The sequence below is a fragment of the Cherax quadricarinatus genome, chromosome 27, assembly GCF_038502225.1.
Source record: "Cherax quadricarinatus isolate ZL_2023a chromosome 27, ASM3850222v1, whole genome shotgun sequence".
NCBI classification, from domain to species: domain Eukaryota; kingdom Metazoa; phylum Arthropoda; class Malacostraca; order Decapoda; family Parastacidae; genus Cherax; species Cherax quadricarinatus.
Genome location: NC_091318.1, coordinates 16,945,514 through 16,971,736, shown reverse-complemented (window position 1 = coordinate 16,971,736; position 26,223 = coordinate 16,945,514). Strand labels below are relative to the sequence as shown.

The window sequence follows — 26,223 nt, the reverse complement described above, 5'->3', positions numbered from 1 at the left end:
ATCAACAACATGCTACTGCACTGTACAACCATCAACAACATGCTACCGAACTCAACAACCATCAACATGCTACCATATTCTAGAACATGCTGCCATTACCTCTACCACTCTTCACAACACACTACCACACTCTACAGCACACTACTAGAATTTACAACACAGTACCACATTCTACAACACTACTACACTTTACAACCAGCCACAACTTACCATCACTACAGCCCTTCACAACACCAGTAGGTCAGTTTCAGACATCTGAAGGAAATTCTTAAAGATTAACACGATCAGATTTATTTGATCATTATACATCGTACGGTTTAGTATTGAGATAAGTGCACAAATCAGTGTAGTAGCAAAAACTATATGCATATAATCTGCTTCTGTATTTTCTCTACCAGTATGCATGCATTATTGGTAATTACGCTAATCACATATAATAGTGAAGAGAGTGCAGTTTAACTGAGCTAGTTTTGTCACGTTCTATTAGAGAAGCGTGCCATGTGTTTATCAACATAATAAGATTAATAAAGTATATGTAAACCATTAAGTGTAGTAAATAAAACAAGGTTACCTATCTCCCATTTTATGAAAATTCCAGTGTTATAAACCTGTCTACACCAATGACTAGACTACACTACACCATACTACTAGCTTTGTGTGGTGCTACACACTACCAGCAGCTACTGTTAAGATGATCCCAAGTGTGACAGGTGCAGGAAGAGAACGTCAGTTTGGCCTGATCATCATGATGAGGGAGGAGAGGTAGGTGTGGTAACCCTGCCACTTTCTCCATTCCAGCAGGTGGTCCACCTTGGTGTTGTCTGGCAGGTCAGCAGGTGGGTAGATACCAGTGGGGTTGCTGTAGTAGCAGTAGTTGAACCACCAACCGCCGCCTCCTGACCATTCCGAGCAGCTTCCACCTATAATCATAGTTTAAAAACAATTATTTTATGTATCAGCGACTATTACATTTTTACTGTCTCAGGTTTTGTCTTTGGTTAGGTAAGGTTGTCAGGAAACAGGACAAGTGTTTCCTGACGTGGATCTTAGTCATATTGATATCCCGCCACTGGAGCTTTTGGTCATCCGACCGAGGCCTTCCACCCCTTTAAAAATTAGTTATAAGTACTTTTGTTATTTTTGATGCACACAGTTATTATGAGTTTATTTTGAAAACAAATCTTATGTTAGGATCTTCATATGCTGAACATTATTTATAGTCTAAAAATCGTAACATATTCTTATAACATAAGCTTCATCATTTAAGCACTGCTAAACGTTTAATGACTTTGTAACTGGCAAAGGCTTTGTTACATGCGTATGGCACCCACTCACCTGTGGCACTATCATTGTCTCCATCGTATGTGCTGAAGTCCATACCATTGTGGTATTCCATGGCATCACCAGCAGTGCTGGACTCGTTGTAGCCGCCCACATTTAGCTCATAACCATGTTTGTAATAATTGGATGGGCCCACACTGTTGTAGATAAGGTTTTTACTTAATCTGAGTAATTCAGTAAAATTTTTCCTCATCTCATTGATTAAATCAGATTCTGTCACTTGTAAATACACTAAAGTACTTACAGTGGTCAGCACTTTTGGCTACCATCTCAAACAGCCTTCAAGTGGATAAGCCCATGGTTTGCACTGAATCATAATACTGTATAGTCTTGACTTTACCAGCTAGTAAGCTGTTCTGTATTCTCTTGAGGCTAAAAGAATAAATATTATTGTATGTTCTACAAATTTAAAGTTATTGCTTCTTGCATGTTAGGTTAGCAGAAGGTTTCTTGAAGACATAGTCTTTGTTTACATTTTATTTATTTATTTATTTTATGTCTTTGCAAACAGTACATTGAGATTTTATATTTAGAATAGTGGGTTGCAATGCAAAGAGAGCCTCTATTATGCCTAGACATTATGGGCCAACTTAACATTATTGACTTACAGTCTACTTAACACTAAGGAGTATATCATAGTTGTACAGTAGGATAGTAATTATTTCATAGTTGAACAGTAGATTATTAATTATAAGTGAATTAAATTTGTATAAGACAAAGGATATATTCATATAGTCTAAAATGTTTTTGTGAAAACAATGATTCAATTATATTCCTGTCAACAATGGATAGAAGGTTCAAAGTGATTGTTGAAGTTATGATGTGGGAGTACATAGGTGAGTAAATGTGTACTGAGTATTTAGCATTTAGTCTTGGGTGATTAAGTGGCTTTTGAGAAGATTCTTAAATTGATTTTCAGACTGGTTTACTTTAATATCTTCTGGTAATGAATTCCATATTTTAGGGCCCTTTATGTGCATAGTTTTTACACAGTGTGATATGGACACGAGGTATATCAAAAAGAAATCTGTCTTGTGTTGTGGTCATGTGTTCTGTTTAGGTTGGTGAGGAGAAGTTTGAGTGGAGGGTTTATATTTGCGTGTATTGTTCTGTGTATGAAGTAGGCACATGAATAAGTATGGATATTCTTAATGGTGAGCAGATTCAGATTTTTGAAAATTGGTGGAGTATGTTGGCGGGAGTAGGAATTCGTTATCATTCTTACTGCTGCCTTTTGCTAGGTTATGAGGGGTTTTAGGTGATTGGGTGTTGTTGATCCCCATGCACAAATTCCATATGTAAGATAAGGGTATATGAGTGTATGGTACAGTGCCAGGAGAGCTGATTGTGGAACGTAGTACCTTATCTTTGATAGTATGCCTACAGTCTTGGAGATTTTCTTGGTGATTTGTTGTATGTGTGTCCGGAACTTAAGGCTACTGTCAAGGTGGATACCTAGGAATTTTCCCTCTGAGTCTTGTGACTGATGATCCATTTAGCGTTATGTTAATCGAATCATTTGCAGCTTTGTTTCCAAACTGAATGAAATAGATTTTATCAGTATTCAGGGTAAGTTTATTAGTCATATTCCAGGCAGATATTTTCTGTAATTCAGCATTGACTGTGTTTGCTAGTATGACTGCGTTTGGGTGGGAAAAGACAAATGTAGTGTCATCTGCAAATAATATGGGTTTGAGTAGCTGTGATGCATTCGGTAGATCATTGATGTAGATGAGAAAGAGGAGTGGTCCAAGGACGCTTCCTTGTGGGACTCCTACTGTGATTGGTTGAGTGGAAGAGTTTGCATCATTTGCATACACATATTGAGTTGTTACTAAGGTATGATTTTAGGTAGTTGAGGGAGTGGCCTCTGATACCATAGTGCGTTAATTTGGAGTACAGCAGTTCATGGTCGACTGTATCGAAAACTTTACGCAAATCAATGAAAATGCCCAGCGGGACTTCTTTCTTTTCGAGTGGGGTATATATTAGTTCCAGCATGTGTATGATAGCATCATTTGTGCTTTTATTATTCCTGAATCCAAACTGACAAGGGTTTAATATGTTGTCTTTAATATGTTCTGTGTCCTAATGAAATGACTATTGTATTAGCTATGTCAGTTTTCATTTGAAATTTTATTAGTCTTGCAGCCTTCATTTACGTATCCTGGTATGTAATCTAACACATACTGTAGTCCCCAAAATTAGTGTGGAAAATACTGTATATATTTTCCAGAAATTCAGTATTTATATGTATATAGATGGCCATACTGTATTTAATAACATTTATGTCATAGAAAATGGGAAACAGAGCCTGGGGAGAAGGGACAGTCGCCATTTTGTTTGAATTTGGACTAGAAGCGTTAGTGTAATGGGAAGAATTTTTCGTGCTCTAGAGGTTAAAATTGGGTTGACACCTCTCAAATAGGAGACGAAATTGTTGGATGTGCATTCCTGCATAGTTTGAGAATCAGGCGACAGGACAGGACAACTCCAGGAACCTCAGATAAGCTGTCTAATTTATGTTTAAATTCTGGCCAGTAAATTTTTCATAAATGTAGGCAAAAGGGGGGGGTCCTGTACATGACACATTAATCTCCAGTCAAATTAGTGAGTGTTATGATTAAGATATATTCTCCTTCTGCTATATAAATGTGTGTATATACTATAATCCTTTTTTAATTTTAATATACAGTCCACAAATTTTTATATTTACCAGCATTCCTGGTGATGTATATTTCATTTAATTAATAGGTCCAGAGCAACTTGTGGATATGACAGTGGTAGGTATCGAAGGGGGACATTTTTTGCGACCTAGGTGTCCCAAATTCCTACTTGTCTAACTGATAAATAATAATTATCTATGTTCATTTCCTGTTATGTACATAATGATACATTCAGATAAATGCAATTTTCCACATTTAATTTGCCCGTTGGTCCTTCTTGAACCGGAGGTAATTAGTGAAGTCATTAATTAGTTAATTACTTAATAATTATATGTGAAATGACAGAAGGAGGTGGATGTTAAGTTCACAAATTTACTTAATGTGTAGTGAATTATAATTATTACAATATTAATTTGGATAAGCTAAAGTCAAGTGTGGCTAAACATTATATTAATGTGTATAAGTGTATGTGTAATTGATAAGCCAAGTGTAGCTAATTATATTAATGTGTATATTAATTTTGCAAAGCCAAAGTGGCTAGGATTTATATTAATGTATTTGTATAATATTAATTTGATAAGATAATTCTGGCCAAGATTTATATCAGTGTATGTGTAATTGATAAGCCAAGTGTAACTAATATTAATGTGTATAATATTAATTTTGCTATGCCAAATTCTGGCAAGGATTTATTAATTTGTATAATATTAATTTTGATAAGCCAAGGCTGGCTAAAGGTTTGTATTAATGTACATTTAAAATTTATATAATTTTCTTACATGTAATTGCTAAGCTCAAGTAGCTAGGATTTATTCAAAGGTAAGTTGTACTATTTACCTTTATAAAGTGCATAATTTAGTACATAATCAGTGTTATTAAGTTGAATTTAATACATTGCATCATGGCTGAAAATGAGGAAATTAATATAGAAGACAAACATATGGAATATAGAGCAAAGAAAGCATAAATGCAAGCTAGAAAATGTCATGTAACCAAGGCATATAATAAGTGCTTGGAATTAATGAATCAAGAAATTGTGAATACTGATGATTTAAAATTGTATTTAGATGCTTTATGGAATAGATATGATTCATACAAATTATATTACAACAAATATGAAGGAGATTTGTTAGTAAACTGTGTAGATGAGACTGAAGGAGATCTTATACAACAAATTAGATCAGTATTATGAATTGGAGGAAAAGATTCTTTCTTGTAAAAGTCAGGCCTTGAATAAATTAAAATGTGTAAACCAGGCAGTTGGTCAGTCTGCTCCAACAAATAATATGTCTTTGCCAAAACTCCCAGAATTATGTTTACCTGTATTTAATCCTGGAGAAAACTGGGAGGAGTTTTGGTCAATTTTTAAAGCAGCTGTGCATGACAGGAGTGACCTAGCCTGTGTAACTAAATTATTTTACCTCAAAGGACAGGTAAGAGGAGATGCTCACATACTCATACAAGCCTTTCCCAATGTAGATGACTCTTACAAGGAAGCAGTTGACTTGTTGAAAGTCACTTATGGTAATATAGAACAAAGTAGGTTGGATCTAGTGAATATCATTGTTAATTTAAAATCTCCAGATCACACTTACAAAGGTTTACAGCAGTTTAGAGTTAAACTGGAGAGCACTCTCAAAACTTTAAGTAATAAATATAATCTGAAGGAATCAGACTGGTTATTGAGTGTCATGGTACAGAATAAATTAAGCTATAAAACACTTGAATGGTTCTCGAACAAATATCACAAGGGTTATTTTGGTCTGGAGGAAATAAGACTAGGTCTACAAGAATTAATTGTGCAGTTGCAGCCCAGCCAGCTAACTCATTTTAAAGATGCAACACATAATAACTCTGAGGTATCTGTCAAGTTTCACAAAGGGAAAAATTATCCCAATGGTAATAATCAAAATTCATTTCCTAAAAAGAGTTGCATAGGTGCATATCAAGTAGCAGGAATCAGAAATAATGATTCTCCACAAGGTAAGAAGAATAAGTACCCTCCTAAGAGTAGCCCAGTTAATAAGAAACCAGTCAAAGAAAAGAGAGATTGTCTTTTCTGCAAGGGTACTCATTTTTCTAAGAATTGCAATGCATACAATTCATGGAATGATAAAGTTGAAAGATTGGAGGAACTTGACAGATGTATCAGATGTTTAGGTAATCACAATGTAAAGGATTGCTATGCCAAATTAAACAACTGTTATCAATGTCACAAAGGAAGACACCATATAGTCATGTGTAAGGGTCTATATGATAATGTTGATAATAATGATAATGTTGACAATCCTGACACAACAGTAGCTAATGTAAAAATTGCTGCTAATGTTAATAATGATGGTTTTGCTGAAGTAGCCTTACCTGTGTTACAGGTAAAAATTGATGATAAAAGGCATAAATCAAAAAATGTAACTGCATTATTAGACCAGGGATCCCAACGTACTTTCATTAAACGTAAATGTCTTGATGGTATGAAAATACAGATGGGAGATCCCAGAACTTTAAAATTATCTGGTTTTCTCTCAGATAAAAGGGCTCAATTGTATGACACTGTTTATGTAACTGTCAGGTTGGGCAATGAGAAAAAACGTGTTAATGCAGTAATTGTAGATAGACTTCCAGAGAAAATATCTACAGTAGGGCTTAGTAAAGCTACAGAAAGACTTTCACATAATGTAAATTTAGCACCTTCTGGTGTAAGTGATGATTCTGTAGGCCCAATAAATATTTTGATAGGTAGTGACTATTATGCCTCCTTTGTAAAGGGTATGGTAAAGAAATGTGGTGTCACCCTTTTGAAGACTGCAGGAGGCCATGTAATGTATGGTAGGATTCCTCGTAATAATAATTCATGACTAGAGGAAACTACAAATACCATAACTGTGTGTCTTACTCATGAAATCGTACCCCAGTATAATTCTTCCATAGAGGATGGTGTTGAGCCAGTGCATAAATTGTGGGAATTAGACAGCATTGGAATAAATGTAAATGAAGAAAGTCCAGACGATTCTTTTACTCAGGAGCAATACCTGAGAGATGTAAAATTTGAATCTGGACAATACTGGGTACGACTTCCGTGGAGACTGAACCATCCAGAATTGCCCACTAATTACAGAATGGCATATGGACAATTAAAGGCTCAGCTCCGCGAACTGAGTAAGACACCAGAATTGTTAACTGCCTATAATGATATAATTGCTGAGCAGTTAATTAATAAATTTATAGAAGAGGTACCTCCTGAGCAAGCCAAAATTTATGGTCACTATTTGCCACATCACGGAGTGAAGAAGGATTCTAAGACCACTCCTTTGAGGATTGTGTTTAATTGTAGTGCCAGGAGTAACAAAAATGTACCTAGTTTAAATGACTGTTTGATGACAGGTCCGTCGTTGACGGAAAAATTAGGAGATATCTTATTAAATTTCAGAGTGAAGCATTATGCCTTTACGGCTGACATAAGTAAAGCTTTCCTAAGAGTGGGTTTACAAGAGGCTGACCGGGATTGTACCCGCTTCTTATGGCCTGAGAATCCTAGTGACCCACTTAGCCCTCTGAAAACCTTTCGCTTTAGGAGCGTATTATTTGGTGCTACATCCAGTCCGTTCCTACTTCAAGCGACGATAAATGCACACCTTAAACGTATGGAAAGTCCATTGAGTAAAGTAATGAGCAAACAATTTTATGTGGACAATTTCCTGGGTGTGACGTCAACTGAAGAGGAACTGTTAATGACTTATGGAGAGGCTAATAAAATAATGCAAAGTGCAAATATGCCTCTGAGGGAATGGAATAGTAATTCGTCCAAATTAAAGGACAAAATAAGTAAAGATTACCCTGGAGATGAAGTGCCAAAATGTAGTAATGTATTGGGTTTAACTTGGGATACTGAGAGAGATTTGTTAATGTTAAAACCTAATAATTACAGTATGCCCAATAAATTAACTAAGAGAGTTTTGCTTGCTGAAGTTTCCAAATGTTTTGATCCACTAGGTTTAGTGTCACCCCTTACTATAAGAGGGAAATTATTAATACAGGAAGCATGGAAACTTAAATGTGCTTGGGATGAAATTCTACCTGAGGAATTCATTAACAGGTGGGATGAATTAATTGGTGATTATGAGAAAATTCCAATGTTGGAGTTCCCACGCCAGGTGGCCAATCCAAATGGGAAAAATGTACTCCACATTTTTTGTGATGCTTCAAAATTGGCATATGGAGCAGTTGCTTACCTTCAATGTAATAGTGTTATTTCTCTTGTTATGTCTAAGGCTAAAGTGTCTCCAATTAAATCACGTACCTTGCCTCAGTTGGAATTAACAGCCATTTATGTAGGTGTCAAATTAGCTAATTATATAAGAAATAAGTTGCAGGAGATAAATATTAGCGACACTGTAATTTGGTCTGATAATGAGGTATCCTTACAATGGATTCGTAATGGAAACAGTAAAATTGTGTACGTACAAAACAGAGTCGCTGAAATTAATCAGATGCAAGAGAAGTATAATAGTTTGGGTCAGCATATGTTAACATTTAATCATATACCTGGTGAGGAGAATCCAGCTGATTTCTTGTCTCGAGGTTTACCTTATGCTAAATTTGTAAATGCTGTATCATGGTTTAAAGGACCGAGCTGGTTGGTAAATAAAGCTAATTGGCCTGTACAAAAGGCGTATATTGCTCCTGTTGAAATTACTGTGACCACCGCTCCAATAGTTTGTCCTCCCTTAGCCATTGATATAAATAGGTATTCTTCTTTACCCAAACTAATCAATGTAACTAAGTTGGTGTTTAAATTTCTAAACAAGATGAATATATCATATAAGTTTTCACATCCTCTTGAATATTGGATAAAGAGGGTACAGGAGGAAATCTATGGAAATGAGATTAAATTGATGATGGAAAGAAAAATTGTGAAAGGTTCCATAATAGAGAAATTGGGGCTGTATTTAGAGAACAGTGTAATTAGGTGCAGAGGTAGGTTACAAAATGCTGAATTGGGTGATTATGCTAAACACCCTATCTTACTGCCCAAAACTCATCATCTAACAAATTTAATTGTTCTAAATGCCCATAAAAATGTAATGCATGGTGGGGTACAAGATACCTTAAATTGTATTAGGGAAACTTTCTGGATTCCACAAGGACGGCAAAGTGTAAAAAGGGTGATTAAATCTTGTGTAATATGTCGCCGTGTGGATGCCAGATCCTATATGTACCCAGGTCCTCCACCATTGCCAAATGAGCAATTTGAGTCGTTTAGCAACGAACTCCGCCCGGCCGCAGTGTGGAAAATACTGTATATATTTTCCAGAAATTCAGTATTTATATGTATATAGATGGCCATACTGTATTTAATAACATTTATGTCATAGAAAATGGAAAACTGAGCCTGTGGAGAAGGGACAGTCGCCATTTTGTTTGAATTTGGACTAGAAGCGTTAGTGTAATGGGAAGAATTTTTCGTGCTCTAGAGGTTAAAATTGGGTTGACACCTCTCAAATAGGAGACGAAATTGTTGGATGTGCATTCCTGCATAACTTGAGATATCAGGCGACAGGACAGGACAACTCCAGGAACCTCAGATAAGCTGTCTAATTTATGTTTAAATTCTGGCCAGTAAATTTTTCATAAATGTAGGCAAAAGGGGGGGTCCTGTACATGACACATTAATCTCCAGTCAAATTAGTGAGTGTTATGATTAAGATATATTCTCCTTCTGCTATATAAATGTGTGTATATACTATAATCCTTTTTTAATTTTAATATACAGTCCACAAATTTATATATTTACCAGCATTCCTGGTGATGTATATTTCATTTAGTTAATAGGTCCAGAGCAACTTGTGGTTATGACAGTGGTAGGTATCGAAGGGGGACATTTTTTGCGACCTAGGTGTCCCAAATTCCTACTTGTCTAACTGATAAATAATAATTATCTTTGATGGGATATTCATTTCCAGCACTGTTATGTATATAATGATACATTCAGATAAATGTAATTTTCCACAACACACACACACACACACACACACACACACACACACACACACACACACACACACACACACACACACACACACATATATATATATATATATATATATATATATATATATATATATATATATATATATATATATATATTATTTACAAATATTATCTTTCAGTCCACAGCAGAATTCGAAGCTGCAAACCCGGCATCAGAGTACACAGCACTTTATCCATACAGCCAGACTCTGGAGTTTTGGCAAATATTTTTTTTTAACTGGGGAATACATTTTTTATTGAAAAAAGAATATACATACATGGGTTATCGTTATTAATCAGCTCAAAAAATACTGCTTCTATTTTACCACCATGGTAAAGGATGAACAGGAGCCAGAGGAAGACTCACCTATCCAGTACTCTCCATTAGGGTCACCAAAGCCAGTCGAGTAAGACTCCCAGGAGCGCCTGAAGTCCAGTTGTGTAGGTTGGTGCCACCTTCGTAGCATTACCGTCCACCCGCCACCATCTAACTCTTGCTCGCACCACACTTTCTGTCCTCGCCACACAAGAAGTCACCCACATGAAATATTTGTCATAGGAATGCCAAGACAAACATTGTAAACTAATGAATCTGTTAATGGGGCACTCAGTTCACATGCCGAGTGTCCGTGGTTCGATCACCAGCACGGGTTGAAACGTTGGGCATGTTGCCTTACACTTGCTGCCCCTGTTCACCTAGCAGTAAGTACCTGGGTGTGGTAGGTTGCACTCTGGCAGACAAGATTAAGGAACCACAATGGAAATAAGCCAGACAGTCCTCGATAACGCACTGACTTTATTGGGTTATCCTGGGCAGCTAACTCTCCCCTGGGTTAAATTATTATTATAATAAAAAAGAAGCGCTAAACCACAAGGGCTATACAGCGCTGCTCCCCTGGGTTAAAAATCGCAAAAAAATTTTATTCTTTCAGTCAGTTCTCCACGCGGCGCTATATTATTATTATTATTACTATTACAAAGAGCGAAGCTTGATGAAGGGAGAGAGGACTGGTGGATGGTAAGATTATTGGGTTGGAATTTAATTATATGTAGTATATATCACTCTACACCAAAATAATGAGAAAAATACAGTGAGGTGGATGAAACAAGGCTAGAGAAAAGCCTGGACAGACTTCATGGGAAGAAAACACCCAACAATCGTTAAAAAAAGAAAAAAATTGGAATAATCATTACTTTACAGCACATGTAAACAGAACATCAACGACAACACAGGTAAATCTTTTAAACATTCAGTTAGTTTTCAGGAACTTAAAATAGCTCCTTCAAAACACAGTTCATAATCATTTAAACCTGACTAAAATATTGGGTATTATAAATAACTCGCAACCACATATAAAGTATATTATAAATGTTTTGACTAGATTCTTGCCTACATAAACATTTCGTTACAAATGTTACCAGACTCGGACCCAGTCAATGGACTTATTATGTGCCTCTGTAATCATTTAACTACCGACCACTGGATGAGTATGGGGTGCACAGTAAAGTTATTAAACTAAATAACTTCACGTGCAAAACATTCATGAGTACATAGCGTCGATATGAAACCCTCACCTAATAAAATACAAATAAAACTTGAGAGAGTACGAAGGAGCGGGACAAGACTGGCACCTCATATTAGGGAAATGAGGTACAAAAAAAATGAAAGAGTTAAGTCTTATGTCACTTGAGGAACGAAGAACAAGAGGGAATATCATCACCACAAAAATCATTACAAGGAACACACAAGATAAACAGGGTCAGGCTATTTGCCAGGGATGTAACAAGATCAAGAAAGCATTGATGGAAACTGCATATCCAATGAACCACAGGAATATCAGGAAGAAGTTCTTCAAGGTAAATGGCAAAGACATAGTGGACTCCACACGGGGCTGACAGAATACACACGATACAGTAAGTCTCAGTCACGCCACTCAGCTTAAAGACGCGGGACTGCAAGTTGTAAACTCATATATTAGTAATTCCACACTGACACCCACCTTGGGTTCCATGTCAGCTGCTGGTCGTATTCTAGTGACGCCCGACTGCTGGCCGCCCTTAAGCGCATCTTCACAGTCACGGGGAAACACCTTTTCCTGCAGCATCCACTATGATACATTACTTTTATATCAACACATTTCACTATGTCAATACAATACATATTATTTATGTGCGAATAAATGCTTCCGTAAAATTGTGCATTTGTAAAAGTATGTAACCTTTTCCCTCCCAAATGAATTTAGAGACAACTCACTCATAAATGTTCAAGATATGGCGAAGTATTTTATCTACAGTGGTACATTACAGACCATTCTGAAGAAATACCCTGACTGCTACCTGTAAATAAAGCATTACCACGTATGTGTGTGTGTGTGTGTGTGTGTGTGTGTGTGTGTGTGTGTGTGTGTGTGTGTGTGTGTGTGTGTGTGCATTCACCTAGTTGTGGTTGCGAGCGTCGATTCACAGCTCCTGGCCCAGCGCGCGCGTGTGTATGTGACCCAAAAATTAACATTTGCACCAATAATTCATTACAGTTGTGACCGGGTGTGGACGTGTGAATTGCTCATTACTCTATAATTCGTTCATGATTATAGCCATGTATAAACTTAAGTAAATTTACTTACATGATTCATTACCTTTGTAAATTGTGAGTTCATTACCACTGTATCTTGTTCAGCTATCAAAACTTTGGGGCCCAGTCCATGGACCCATTATGTACCTCTGTAATCTGTAAATACCTTTGTAACTTGTCATGATTTTGACCATATCTACCTGGAGTTCGTTACCTTTGTTACTTGCTCAGCTATCAAAACTTTGGTGCCAAGTCCCTGGACCCATTATGTACCTCTGTACTCTTTTGACTACCGCCCACACCATGGGTATGGGGTGACTACCGCCCACACCATGGGTATGGGGTGACTACCGCTCACACCATGGGTATGGAGTGACTACCGCCCACACCATGGGTATGGGGTGACTACCGCCCACACCATGGGTATGGGGTTCATAATAAACATATTAAACCCCCAATTTTCAATAAAAATATATAAAATTAATTAAAACAACGCCAGTTCTTATTATTTTAATACAGCTTACTGACACAGGTTGATATTATTAGTACTTTGTATATAAAAAAAAGTGATAAACTGGTATAGGTCACGCAACGTTCCTTAGAGATGCAGAATTTTATCAATATTTATATATCTGAATTATTATTTAGAAGCGATGAACCAGTAGATCATAGAGCACCTGAGGGAATGGAAGACAATTTAGGTTCGAATCAAGGAAGGGGAGGAGAGATTCAATTCCTTTTATCAAAGAACTGATGTCCGAACATTTTAAGAAAGACAACTATTGAATGAGTAATAATGAATGTATTTCCTCTGGGTTACATAACTCGGTAGGATACAGTCGATGTCATTAAAACAAAAAAACATTCAATTTTATTCCAAAAAGACTTATCTGGAGCGATCGCGTACAGTTGAAATAGACAAAAGGAGAACAAGTCTTTTAGCCAGACGACGTTTAGCTTGTTTAGTAGGATCTTTTAAGTCAATACAAAATACTAAGCAACAACCATATTTACACAAGCATCAAGCCAGACGCGAGCAGGTGACTGGTTCTGGAAATGAGACCATAGCGAGGGTGGTGGACTATCATGGAACTCTGTCACCTACCAAGGCTGACGGACTGAACATATTAATTAAAACTACCACTGCTACCTCCAGTACTGTATTTACCTGTTTTCGACTGAAGAAGCCTATAGTACAGGCGAAACGCTTATGTAATACACACAAGTGTTGCAAATGTGTCTTATCAGTGAACTCTTTAATTTTGCAATATGTGTATTAATATGTGTTGTGCACGGAAAATGTTGTTCTTGCACTCTGGTTGCTAAACTGCGATATGTTTCGCCTACATATTTCTTGTCGTAGTTTCGCCATGGTGTGGCAGGCACCTGTCTTACCGTGGTGCGCGCTGTTGCATTTGTCTGTTGAGGTCATTAATGGCGCCTGAAATCATGGTCATGATGCCTATGCTGCTTTTCCAGACGGTTGTGATATATTCTTCGGTGTGACCTACAGGAAAGCTGAGTCTACGGTCAGTGATATTTCGGGATGCAGATCCTGTAAGCTCTGAGGGGGTGGGATGGGGTGGGGGGAAGCCAACAAGTGTCCCGTTTAATTCCTTGACCATGGTATGATTAGTAATGTACCAGGTCGATTTCCTGGTGGGTTTGCACCCCTCAAGGAAGGTTCCTTGATGTTGGTGAGGGGCTCTTGATTTAGGGAATTGGATCTGTGCTCCAGTTCCCCGAATTAAGCCTGAATGCCTTCCACATCCCCCCCCCCCAGGCGCTGTATAATCCTCCGGGTTTAGCGCTTCCCCCTTGATTATAATAATAATAATAATGGTGGGTTTGCAGTGTATTTTGAATTTGAGGTGGCAGTCTTTTGTAATGAGCAGGACGTCGAGGGAAAGAAAGGCTAGCGTCTGTTTCTTTCTCAAGAGTAAACTGTAAAGATGGTTCAACCCACGATGTTCCGTGGCCTGGTAGTCAACACTCGCCTCACACGCTGAGTGTCCGTGGTTCGATTCCCGGCAAGGGTGAAAACATTGGGTATATTTCCTTACACTTGTTGTCCCGTTCATCTAGCAAGCAAGTAGGTACCTGGGTGTTAGTTGACTGGTGTGGGTCGCATCCTGGGGGACAAGATTTAAAGATCCCGATGAAAATAAGACAGCCTTCGATGACGCACTGACTTTCTTGGCTTATCCTGGGTTGCTAACAGAGCAAGATCTTATTTCTCTTAACTGCGCTGAGGCTAGTTCTGAGGCTATTATAAGAAGGATCATATAACACATGGGGAATGAGAGGCATTCCCCGGGTGCTTGTCCTGGACTCCCACAAGTTGCTTGTCCTGGGCACCCCCAAGTTGCTTGTCCTGGGCCCGCAAAAGCTGCTTGTCCTGGGCCCCCACGTTGCTTATCCTGGGCACCCCCAAATTGCTTGTCCTGGGCCTCACAAGTTGCTTTTCCTGGGATCTTGAGAACTGTAACTGCTACCCTGACTAATGATTCACTGTCTACTTGGCACAAATTACTTGCCTCTCTCTCCAGATATCATTCCCAGGTCTCTAACTTGTTTTTATCAGATTTATGGTGCCCGTAAATGAACTTGCCCATAACTATCATCATATTCACAGGGATGCGTTAGACTTTTATCAGTCACATAGTGCTTATCAGTCGCATAGTGCTTATCAGTCGCATAGTGCTTGAAGAATGGGAGGCAATCAGTTTTGATTATTAGTGTTATAATCAAGTTAAGCGCTAAACCCATAAGGGTCATACAACACTGGGGAGGGATATGTAAAAGTAGGAATGTGCGAAGGTTAAGTGTGAGCGATGGGTATAAGTATGTAAATTTAGGGGTTAATGGAAATGGGGGGTTTAGTGCAAGAGTAAGTTTAAATTAAAGTTAGTACAATAAGTTAGTTCCAGTTGAAAAGTCAAATAGAGAATGTGTGTTAAAGGTGGGACTTTTAGCGAGGAAGTTAGCAAGTGTGTTGCGACGATTTAGATGTTGGAAATGGATACTGCGTGCACTCTGAGGACAATCTATTAAGATATATTGAATTGGCAGGGCGACCTGACAGTTCACACAGTAGTGACTATCGTTTCTCGACGCGAGTCGTGTGTCAGCACGTAAGCAAGAGATGATCTCTCAAACCCGATAACAGTGGAAAGATGATGGCCAGAATCCTAAACGTTGTTTGACAGAAAACAACAACCAACGTTGTTCCCAGCGGTTGCGGAGATGTTGAGAGAGCATCGAAAAAATAGTGGGAGTACAAATATCTTTATGGGGAAATCGGGAGGTCTTGAATAACTGAACGATCGGCTGAATCTGCATGTTCACTGTCTTGAACATCGGCATGTCCAGGGACCCAGCAAATTACTTCTTTGCGTTTATATGAAATGTGACATAACAAGAGCTGTATATGAAGGATGATGGGAGACAAATTTCTAGATTACCTGTAACGCACTTTGTAAGTCGGAAACAACTACCAATAACGAAGGTTTTCCTACAGTCCAAGAATATATAACCAACCCACAACTTTTTTCCCCTTGCTTGATATCCGCGATTCTCCTAAATCCAACAGCCTGATTGAGACCAGGCCGCAGTTAACGGATAGAGGATAGAGACTCCAATATGTCTTGCGGTGGAGGGTAATGGGTTTGTGAGGCAGGATTTGTCTTCCCTGAATCCATTGTAATGTCCTTCTGTTGTGGAACCTTTTTCTTCTGATGATCCTCAACCGGTACGTCTCTGCTAATCTTTTACAACACATGGACGCGCAACTGGATACACGTAAGAGCAAGAGTCCAGAACAAAGATGAGAGACTTCGAAAATGGAAGAGAATGGCAAATTTTGACCACATGGATTTAAACCTTCAGTATTCTCATATTTTCTTTTCTTATGACAAAACAAATCTAATGAATATTTCGCTTACCTCAGTTGATGTGGATGTGGCAGTGCTAGTGGTAGGTGGGATGGTAGATGTGGTTAGAATTGGTGTTTCTGTGGTGGTTCGGGTTTGTGCAGTGGTGGGGGTTTGTGTCATAGTAGGGGACTGCGTAGTTGTGGTCTGTGTAGAGACTGGCATCTCTGTGGAAGTAGAGGTCTGTGTGGTGGTGACAGTGGGGGCCTGTGTGGTGGTGGCAGTGGGGGCCTGTGTGGTGGAGAACTGTGGGGTGGTAATGGTGGGGATTTGTGTGGTGGAGGTCTGCGTGGTGGTGACAGTGGGGGTCTGTGTGATGGTAGGGGTCTGTACGGTGGTGGTGGTGGTAGTATCTATTATAGTGTGAGTGAATGACTCTGCTTCAGCCTTGGTCCGTTCTGGTTCTTCTTGAAGAGCTGTAGTAATGTTGCCTAGTTGAGACTGAATCATCGCCATCTGGTTCCGCGTGAGGAAGAACACCTTCTTCAGCATAGTTGTGCTCTCGTCTGCTTTTGCAGTAAACTCCTCTTGAAGGCGTTCAGCCATATTTTCTGTAGAATTTTGAACTTGTTGCTTGAGGTGGTCAAGGTTGGAGCGAAGTTCTTCCCTTAATTTGCTTACTTGTTCATTTAGGGTACGAGTAAGGTCGGCACTCAGACGCCGTAGCTCCGCCATTGCAAGGTTATGGCGGATGGAAGCGGCGTTCGTATGGGAAGAGCTGAAGCGAGCCTCGCTCACCTCGCCTAAGCTGCTGGTGTCCTCATATCCAATGCTGCTCGGAGCGTCTCTCTGCATTCTGTCAAGTTTGTTGTCCATGTAATGCTTAAGTGAGTCGAAATGATGAGTTATATCATTTCTCATGACGTTCAACTCCGCCCGCAGATTGTTACTCAAGGCTGGAACATGGCGACTAAATTCACTGGCGATAACTTCACCTATAATATGGGAGGGATCTTGGCTTTGTGGTTCAGATTCATCATAGATGTGAAATGGCAACATCACAGGGGTCATGGCTCCTGCGATGCTGACGGAAGCCTGAGCCAGCAGGAGTATAATGAAAGAGGTTCCAACCCTCATAGTGGCGACGAGACACTGACTGCTAGTGCAGTTAGGAGCCATCACTCTCGCTTCTCCCTGCGACCTTGGGAGGGACACCATGATAATAGACCATGTCATCATTACTAATGGTTGTGAAAAGTCAATGGTTAATAATCAATAACACTTCACATAGTTCCATAAACAAAAATACACAGGCAGATAACCTTCTCGTCAATAAGTTGGTTCACTTACTAGGTACATGGGTCTCAGTATTATCATACTGACACTCGGGTACCAAATACACATATTCTGGACATTCTTTAATTTAAAAAATGCATTAAATACTGTAAATAAGGAAGTAATTTTTACGAACTGGCTACATGGGACATAAGTGGCTGTTTCACTGGCTGCTTCTTCAATTCAGGCGCCTCGATGCTGGTGAAGTGCTCTTGATCCAAAGAACTGGTGTTACCCTACCTTTCCATGGATCAAACCTAATTATCTCCCATTTCCTAGGCACTGTATAACCTTGTCATGTACAGAGTTTCCACATGAATACAAAAATGCAATGGCTCTCTGGGTGAGTATTTCTAGTCTGTTTCATTGTTTCAGTGAAACGATAATAAAATTCAAGAATTGTAACTTGGTACCCACTGTGATACAAGAGTTATAACTTGGTACTCACTGTGATACAAGAATTGTAACTTGGTACCCACTTTGATACAAGAGCTATAACTTGGTACTCAATGAAAGTTAAGACACATATGCAACATCTGAATATTTTTATTGTAGACGTTTCGCCATCCAGTAGCTTTATCATTACAGATTCTAGGACATAATTGGAAGACAGTAGAACCATATACAAAAGATGAGGTAATCAGTCCCTCAGCCTTGGAGTTAGTGTTCACAGCATCGTGGTGGAGGAGAATCTGGAGCAAAGGCAAGAAGACTGGCGGTTATATTGGCGTCAGTGGATAAGGACGTGTAGCAGACGAGGGCATAGTCACTGGTAGGCGGGATTCCTCAGTGGTAGTAGGTCCTTCCCAAAGAGATGGGTTAGTTGTAGCAGCCGTGAAGAAGGTCTTGTAGATGTCCTCCGAACCAAGATTCCATGATGTTGCAGTGTCTGACAAGTTGTGCAAGAAAGGTATAAAATACCGACAATATGAAAGTTAAGACACATGTGCAACATCTTAACTTTCATATTGTCGGTATTTTATACCGACAATTGTTCTCCGTTGCCCATTGGAAACTTGGTTTATATCTTCTTGGAGATTTGCCGTGTCCTCAATGGATGACACTCTCATGCAGATCCTAGTATCGTCTGCAAAGGACCTCCCCTAACCCACGATGTCAGCGATGGCACTGCAGGGAGTGCCGGGCTCACAGGAACTTCCACTACAGGGACAGCATCGTGGAGTTCGACCGCGAGGCAGCTGTCAGGTGTGCCACAGGCAGTGTGTACTCAGTTCCTCAAGCTTCAACATCCGTGCACACGAGGGCCTGGGATCTTCAGTCAACTTGGCGTCCACCAGGACGTTGCCATGTCCCTAGGACAGCTCTCCATCGGGCTGCTAACGGAGCCACTGGCTTCTTTGACCTCTTGGGGAGGGTCGATGGTGCTCGTGCAAGCAGCAGATCCCGGGGCAACTTGCTGCTGTTTGCAATGGCTGTCTGCCGAGGAGAGACAGGCACCTAGCAACATCTGTTGTTGGGGCAATGGATGAATTCCCTGCTATGTTTGTTAACTGCTCATTACTCTGTAATTTGTCTATGATTGTAATCATGTGATAACGTGTTTATCATTCATTACCTTTGAAACTTGTCATGATTTTGACCAGCTCTACCTGGAGCTCATTACCTTTGTAAATTCTCATGATTAATGTGTTTATGATTCATTACCTTTGCAATTATTCACGAGTGTGACCAGCTCTACCTGGAGCTCATTACCTTTGTAACTTGGTCATGATTATGACCAGATCTAGTTCATTACCTTTGTAACTTGCTCAGCTATCAAAACTTTGGAGTCCAGTCCCTGGACCAATTATGTACCTCTGTAATCTTTTGACTACCGCCCACAGGATGGGTATGGGGTGCATAATAAACATATTAAACTGAAACTGTCTGCAAAGGATGATATGGTACTATGGTTTACATCTCTATGTCTAATATGGGGATGAGGAACAAGATAGGGGCGAGTACTGTGCCTTGTGGAACAGAGCTCTTCACTATGGCAGCTTCCGATTTAACTCTGTTTACCACTACTCTTTGTGTTCGATTGCTTAGAAAGTTGAAGATCCATCTACCTACTTTGCCGGTTATCCTTTTAGCACCCATTTTGTGTGCTATTACACCATGATCACACTTTGTCAAAAGCTTTTGCAAAATCTGTGTACACTACACCTGCATTCTGTTTGTTTCCCAGTGCATCCAAGACCATATCATAGTGGTCCAGTAGTTGCGAGAGGCAGGAGCGACCTGCTCTGAACCGTGTTGCCCTGGGTTGTGCAACTTTTGGGAGTCCAAGTGGTTTACAATTCTGCTTCTTAGAACTCTTTCAAAGGTTTTTATGATGTGGGACGTTAAAGCTATTGGTCTATAGTTCTTAGCTATTGCTTTGTTGACACCTTTATGGAGTGGGGCTATATCCATTGTTTATAGTGACTGTGAAATCTCACCTGTGTCTATGCTCCTTCTCCATAGCATACTTAGGGCACGCGAGAGGGGTTTCTTGAACTTCTTAATGAACACAGAGTTCCACGAGTCTGGGCCTGGGGTTGAGTGCATGGGCATGTTGTCAATGGCTTTCTCAAAGTCTAGTGGAGTTAGGGTTATGTCAGAAATCTGGCATACATTGGCAGGGTTTTGAGGCTCATTCATGAAAAAATTATTTGGACTGTATCTTTAGACTGATTAGTGGTTCACTGAACAGAGTTATATTGAAATTTCAGTATCTCACTGATTTCTTTATTGTCATCTGTGTAGGATCCGTCTTGTTTGAGCAGGGGCCCTATACTAGATGTGGTTTTTGCCTTGTTTTTGGCATATGAAAAGAAATATTTCTAATTTCTTTCAATTCCACTAATCGCTTTTAGCTCTTCTTGTCTTTCCTGGATCCTGTATGACTCCTTTAACTTTAGCTCAATATTTTCCACTTCCCTCGTTAGCGGCTTCCTTTTGTGTTTCAGATAACCTAGCTTTCTTCAGGAGCTCAGTGATTCTACGTCTTCTCCTGTAGAGGGAGCGTCTCTCTCCAGTTTACTTCTTCTCTTTTTTCTTAGGGGAATATGCCTTGACCTTTTTACGCCCGCAACTTATCCTGGGCAACTATGGGCCATGGAGCAACAAAAGAAGAGCGATAAGCAGGAAACACAGAAACAAAGGTCAAAGTTAAAGCTGCTGTGGTCATGATGTCTGCTTCTTGCTGCTGCTGTGGTCATGATGGCTGCTTCTTGCTGCTGCTGTTACTGCTTCCGAGGGTAACAAGAATGGTGAATAGACGAGGGGAGGGAGATTGAGAGAGAGAGAGAGAGAGAGAGAGAGAGAGAGAGAGAGAGAGAGAGAGAGAGAGAGAGAGAGAGAGAGAGAGAGAGAGAGAGAGAGAGAGAGGCTGTAGGCCCAGATAAGTTGTGTCCAAGATTGCTGAGTAAATGTGCAGACCAGCTAGCAGCACCTCTAACTCGCATGTATCACCACTGCCTAGCAGTGTAAAGGACCTTCTCTGTTTAAAGAGGCAAATGTAGTCCCTGTTCACAAATAGAAGAGCAGAACGGAAATCAGCAACTAAAGACCAGTATCACTCCTGTCAATCACTGGCAAAATTCTTAAACAATAATCTCAAGGCAGATAACAGCTCTTTTCGACTACCACTCTGTGACCTTCAATATGGCTTCATTTAAGGTCACTCTGCTTCTGATCTGCTGTTGAACCTCTCCACTAGGTGGTACTAGTCACTGGATGAATCCAAAAACAGCTGTGTAGTAGCACTGTACATTGCCTGTACTTTCGACCGAGTATGGCACTGGAGACTCTTGGCAAAACTACAAGCAATAGGAGTCGCCGGCTCTGCACTACGTCTCCTCAGTGATTACCTTCAAGGTAGATCTCTAAAGTAGTTTTTAATGGGACAGGGTCAACAAGACACACTATTGGTACAAGTGCTCCACAAGGAAGTGTGCTTAAGCCATTGTTATGGAATGTCTACTTCAATTACCTTTTTCAACTCATCCCAGAATCTCATGCATATGCAGACGACTGTATTCGGACATTTACTTACCCAAGAGAGGAAATGCTGATCTAAGTTACACCAATTACCAGCTTACAGCTGTGATAGCCTGGGGAAAACGATGGCAGGTCACATTTGCTCCTGAGAAAACACAATTGATGACGGTCTCTAGGCACTATGATGGTAATGCTGGAACAGTGGTAAGAATGAATGGAAGTGTGTTGGTACCCGGGGATGAAGTTGATATCTTTGGGGTGAAATTTAACTCCATATTGACTATGAGGAACCACGTTGTAAATCTTGCGAACAAAGCAGCCAGGAAGCTTACAGCACTTAGACGTATCTCGCATCTGCTTGACAGCAGAGGTTGCAAGATTCTGTAGGAGACAAAAGTATGCTCACACCTTAACTAAGCTCCACTTTCTTGGTTTGCCTGCCCCCCATCTCATCTGCGACTTCTTGGCAGAATAGGGAACAGAGCAAGACGACTCGTCTCTCACCTGGACGAATCTGTCATTCCAGCAGAGTCTTCAACACAGGAGGCATGGGTTGGCCTTACTGTTATGTACAAGACCAACATTGTCAAGGTACCACTACACTTTACTCCAATCCGAGGACAGGGAAAAGTGAGCTATACAAGTCGGGCAACGAAACAACATCCACACTCCAAAACATCGCTTCATCTGAGATCATCTATTCCTAGGATGACTCGTGTCTGGAACATGTTCGTATAGCATAACGACATCAATCCGAATAGCTATTATATGTTTCACTGCAGCAATTAATTCAAGTTTTCTCGACATACAACGCCAACTCATCCCTCTTCCCGTTATTTATATATATGTGAAACAACTTAAACCCTTGAATGTGGTATCTGACAGAGGTACATCCCAACTCTTCAGTATGGCAATGAGGATATCGTCAAGTATTTCAGCCAGGGATCATCAGCTACTGGAGGAAGTGGTGGGAGGGGAAAGTAGTGGCAGTGGAGGGGCGGGGAGTAATGGCGGAGGTAGTGGGGGTATCGAGTGGTGAGTAGTGTTGGAGATAGGGGAGGAGAATAGAGGTAGTAGTGGTGGGAGGGGCAGGGAACAATAGTGGTGATGAGAGAGGCGGGAAATGGTGGAGGGAAGAACAGGAGAGCAGTGATGGCGGGAGGGGGTTAGTGGTTGTGATGGTGGGAGAGGTAAGTAGTAGTGGTGGGAGGGGTACGCAGCGGTGGTGGGAGGGGCGGTTAGTAACCCAGGAAAGCCCAATAAAGTCAGGAAAGCATCAGACTGTCTGGCTTATGTCCATTGCAAATAAGTCAGACTGGTGTAAGTGCGCACCACACCGTTCAGCTAATATCCAGGTACCTACTTACTGCTAGGTGAACAAGGGCTGCAGGTGTAAGGAAACATACCCAATGCTTCCACTCTTCCGAGGTTCGAACCCCGGTCCTTCAGCGTGTGAGCTGAAGCCGCTACGATGTGAGCCACGCAGAGAAAATAGTGATGGTGGGAATAGAAGTGATGGTGGGAATAGAGGTGGTGGTGTGAGGGGCAGGGATAGTGGCTGTGGTGTGAGGAGCAGGGACAGTGGTTGTGGTGTGAGGGACAGGGATAGTGGTTGTGGTGTGAGGGACAGGGATAGTGGTTGTGGTGTGAGGGGGCAGGGACAGTGGTTGTGGTGTGAGGGACAGGGATAGTGGTTGTGGTGTGAGGGACAGGGATAGTGGTTGTGGTGTGAGGGACAGGGATAGTGGTTGTGGTGTGAGGGACAGGGATAGTGGTTGTGGTGTGAGGGGGCAGGGATAGTGGTTGTGGTGTGAGGGGGCAGGGACAGTGGTTGTGGTGTGAGGGACAGGGATAGTGGTTGTGGTGTGAGGGGGCAGGGATAGTGGTTGTGGTGTGAGGGACAGGGATAGTGGTTGTGGTGTGAGGGGGCAGGGATAGTGGTTGTGGTGTGAGGGGGCAGGGACAGTGGTTGTGGTGTGAGGGACAGGGATAGTGGTTGTGGTGTGAGGAGCAGGGATAGTGGTTGTGGTGTGAGGGACAGGGATAGTGGTTGTGGTGTGAGGGACAGGGATAGTGGTTGTGGTGTGAGGGACAGGGATAGTGGTTGTGGTGTGAGGGACAGGGATAGTGGTTGTGGTGTGAGGGACAGGGATAGTGGTTGTGGTGTGAGGGACAGGGATAGTGGTTGTGGTGTGAGGGACAGGGATAGTAGTTGTGGTGTGAGGGACAGGGATAGTGGTTGTGGTGTGAGGGGGCAGGGATAGTGGTTGTGGTGTGAGGGGGCAGGGATAGTAGTTGTGGTGTGAGGGACAGGGATAGTGGTTGTGGTGTGAGGGGGCAGGGATAGTGGTTGTGGTGTGAGGGACAGGGATAGTGGTTGTGGTGTGAGGGACAGGGATAGTGGTTGTGGTGTGAGGGACAGGGATAGTGGTTGTGGTGTGAGGAGCAGGGATAGTGGTTGTGGTGTGAGGAGCAGGGACAGTGGTTGTGGTGTGAGGGGGCAGGGATAGTGGTTGTGGTGTGAGGGACAGGGATAGTGGTTGTGGTGTGAGGGGGCAGGGATAGTGGTTGTGGTGTGAGGGACAGGGATAGTGGTTGTGGTGTGAGGGGGCAGGGATAGTAGTTGTGGTGTGAGGGACAGGGATAGTGGTTGTGGTGTGAGGGGGCAGGGATAGTGGTTGTGGTGTGAGGGACAGGGATAGTGGTTGTGGTGTGAGGGACAGGGATAGTGGTTGTGGTGTGAGGGACAGGGATAGTGGTTGTGGTGTGAGGAGCAGGGATAGTGGTTGTGGTGTGAGGAGCAGGGACAGTGGTTGTGGTGTGAGGGACAGGGATAGTGGTTGTGGTGTGAGGGGGCAGGGATAGTGGTTGTGGTGTGAGGGACAGGGATAGTGGTTGTGGTGTGAGGGACAGGGATAGTGGTTGTGGTGTGAGGGACAGGGATAGTGGTTGTGGTGTGAGGGACAGGGATAGTGGTTGTGGTGTGAGGGGGCAGGGATAGTGGTTGTGGTGTGAGGGGGCAGGGATAGTGGTTGTGGTGTGAGGGGGCAGGGATAGTGGTTGTGGTGTGAGGGGGCAGGGATAGTGGTTGTTATGTGAGGGGGCAGGGACAGTGGTTGTGGTGTGAGGGGGCAGGGATAGTGGTTGTGGTGTGAGGGGGCAGGGATAGTGGTTGTGGTGTGAGGGGGCAGGGATAGTGGTTGTGGTGTGAGGGGGCAGGGATAGTGGTTGTGGTGTGAGGGGGCAGGGATAGTGGTTGTGGTGTGAGGGGGCAGGGACAGTGGTTGTGGTGTGAGGGGGCCGGGATAGTGGTTGTGGTGTGAGGGGGCAGGGATAGTGGTTGTGGTGTGAGGGGGCAGGGATAGTGGTTGTGGTGTGAGGGGGCAGGGATAGTGGTTGTGGTGTGAGGGGGCAGGGATAGTAGTTGTGTGAGGGGGCAGGAATAGTGGTTGTGGTGTGAGGGGGCAGGGATAGTAGTTGTGGTGTGAGGGGGCAGGGATAGTTGTTGTGGTGTGAGGGGGCAGGGATAGTGGTTGTGTGAGGGGGCAGGAATAGTGGTTGTGGTGTGAGGGGGCAGGGATAGTGGTTGTGTGAGGGGGCAGGAATAGTGGTTGTGGTGTGAGGGGGCAGGGATAGTAGTTGTGGTGTGAGGGGGCAGGGATAGTGGTTGTGTGAGGGGGCAGGAATTGTGGTTGTGGTGTGAGGGGGCAGGGATAGTGGTTGTGTGAGGGGGCAGGAATAGTGGTTGTGGTGTGAGGGGGCAGGGATAGTAGTTGTGGTGTGAGGGGGCAGGGATAGTAGTTGTGGTGTGAGGGGGCAGGGATAGTGGTTGTGTGAGGGGGCAGGAATAGTGGTTGTGGTGTGAGGGGGCAGGGATAGTGGTTGTGGTGTGAGGGGGCAGGGATAGTGGTCGTGTGAGGGGGCAGGAATAGTGGTTGTGGTGTGAGGGGGCAGGGATAGTGGTTGTGGTGTGAGGGGGCAGGGATAGTGTTTATGGTGTGAGGGGCAGGGATAGTGGTTGTAGTGTGAGGGGGCAGGGATAGTGGTTGTGGTGTGAGAGGCAGGGATAGTGGTTGTGGTGTGAGGGGGCAGGGATAGTGGTTGTGGTGTGAGGGGGCAGGGATAGTGGTGGTGTGAGAGGCAGGGATAGTGGTTGTAGTGTGAGGGGGCAGGGATAGTGGTTGTGGTGTGAGAGGCAGGGATAGTGGTTGTGGTGTGAGGGGGCAGGGATAGTAGTTGTGGTGTGAGGGGGCAGGGATAGTGGTTGTGTGAGGGGGCAGGAATAGTGGTTGTGGTGTGAGGGGGCAGGGATAGTGCTTGTGGTGTGACGGGGCAGGGATAGTGGTTGTGGTGTGAGGGGGCAGGGATAGTGGTGGTGTGAGGGGCAGGGATAGTGGTTGTGTGAGGGGCAGGGATAGTGGTTGTG

The 26,223-nt window shown here is 42.1% G+C and overlaps 1 protein-coding gene across 1 annotated transcript; it reads right to left on the bottom strand.

Moving 5' to 3' along the window:
* Window positions 1-274: 274 nt before the first annotated feature.
* Window positions 275-17,626, bottom strand: LOC128691060 (angiopoietin-2). Its single transcript, XM_070089257.1, has 5 exons — window positions 16,551-17,626; window positions 12,035-12,130; window positions 10,361-10,546; window positions 1,336-1,603; window positions 275-920 (listed from the first exon to the last, which is right to left on the bottom strand). Exons 1-5 carry the CDS (start codon window positions 17,613-17,615, stop codon window positions 727-729), a joined length of 1,809 nt encoding a protein of 602 aa, XP_069945358.1. The 5' UTR covers window positions 17,616-17,626; the 3' UTR covers window positions 275-726.
* Window positions 17,627-26,223: the final 8,597 nt, after the last annotated feature.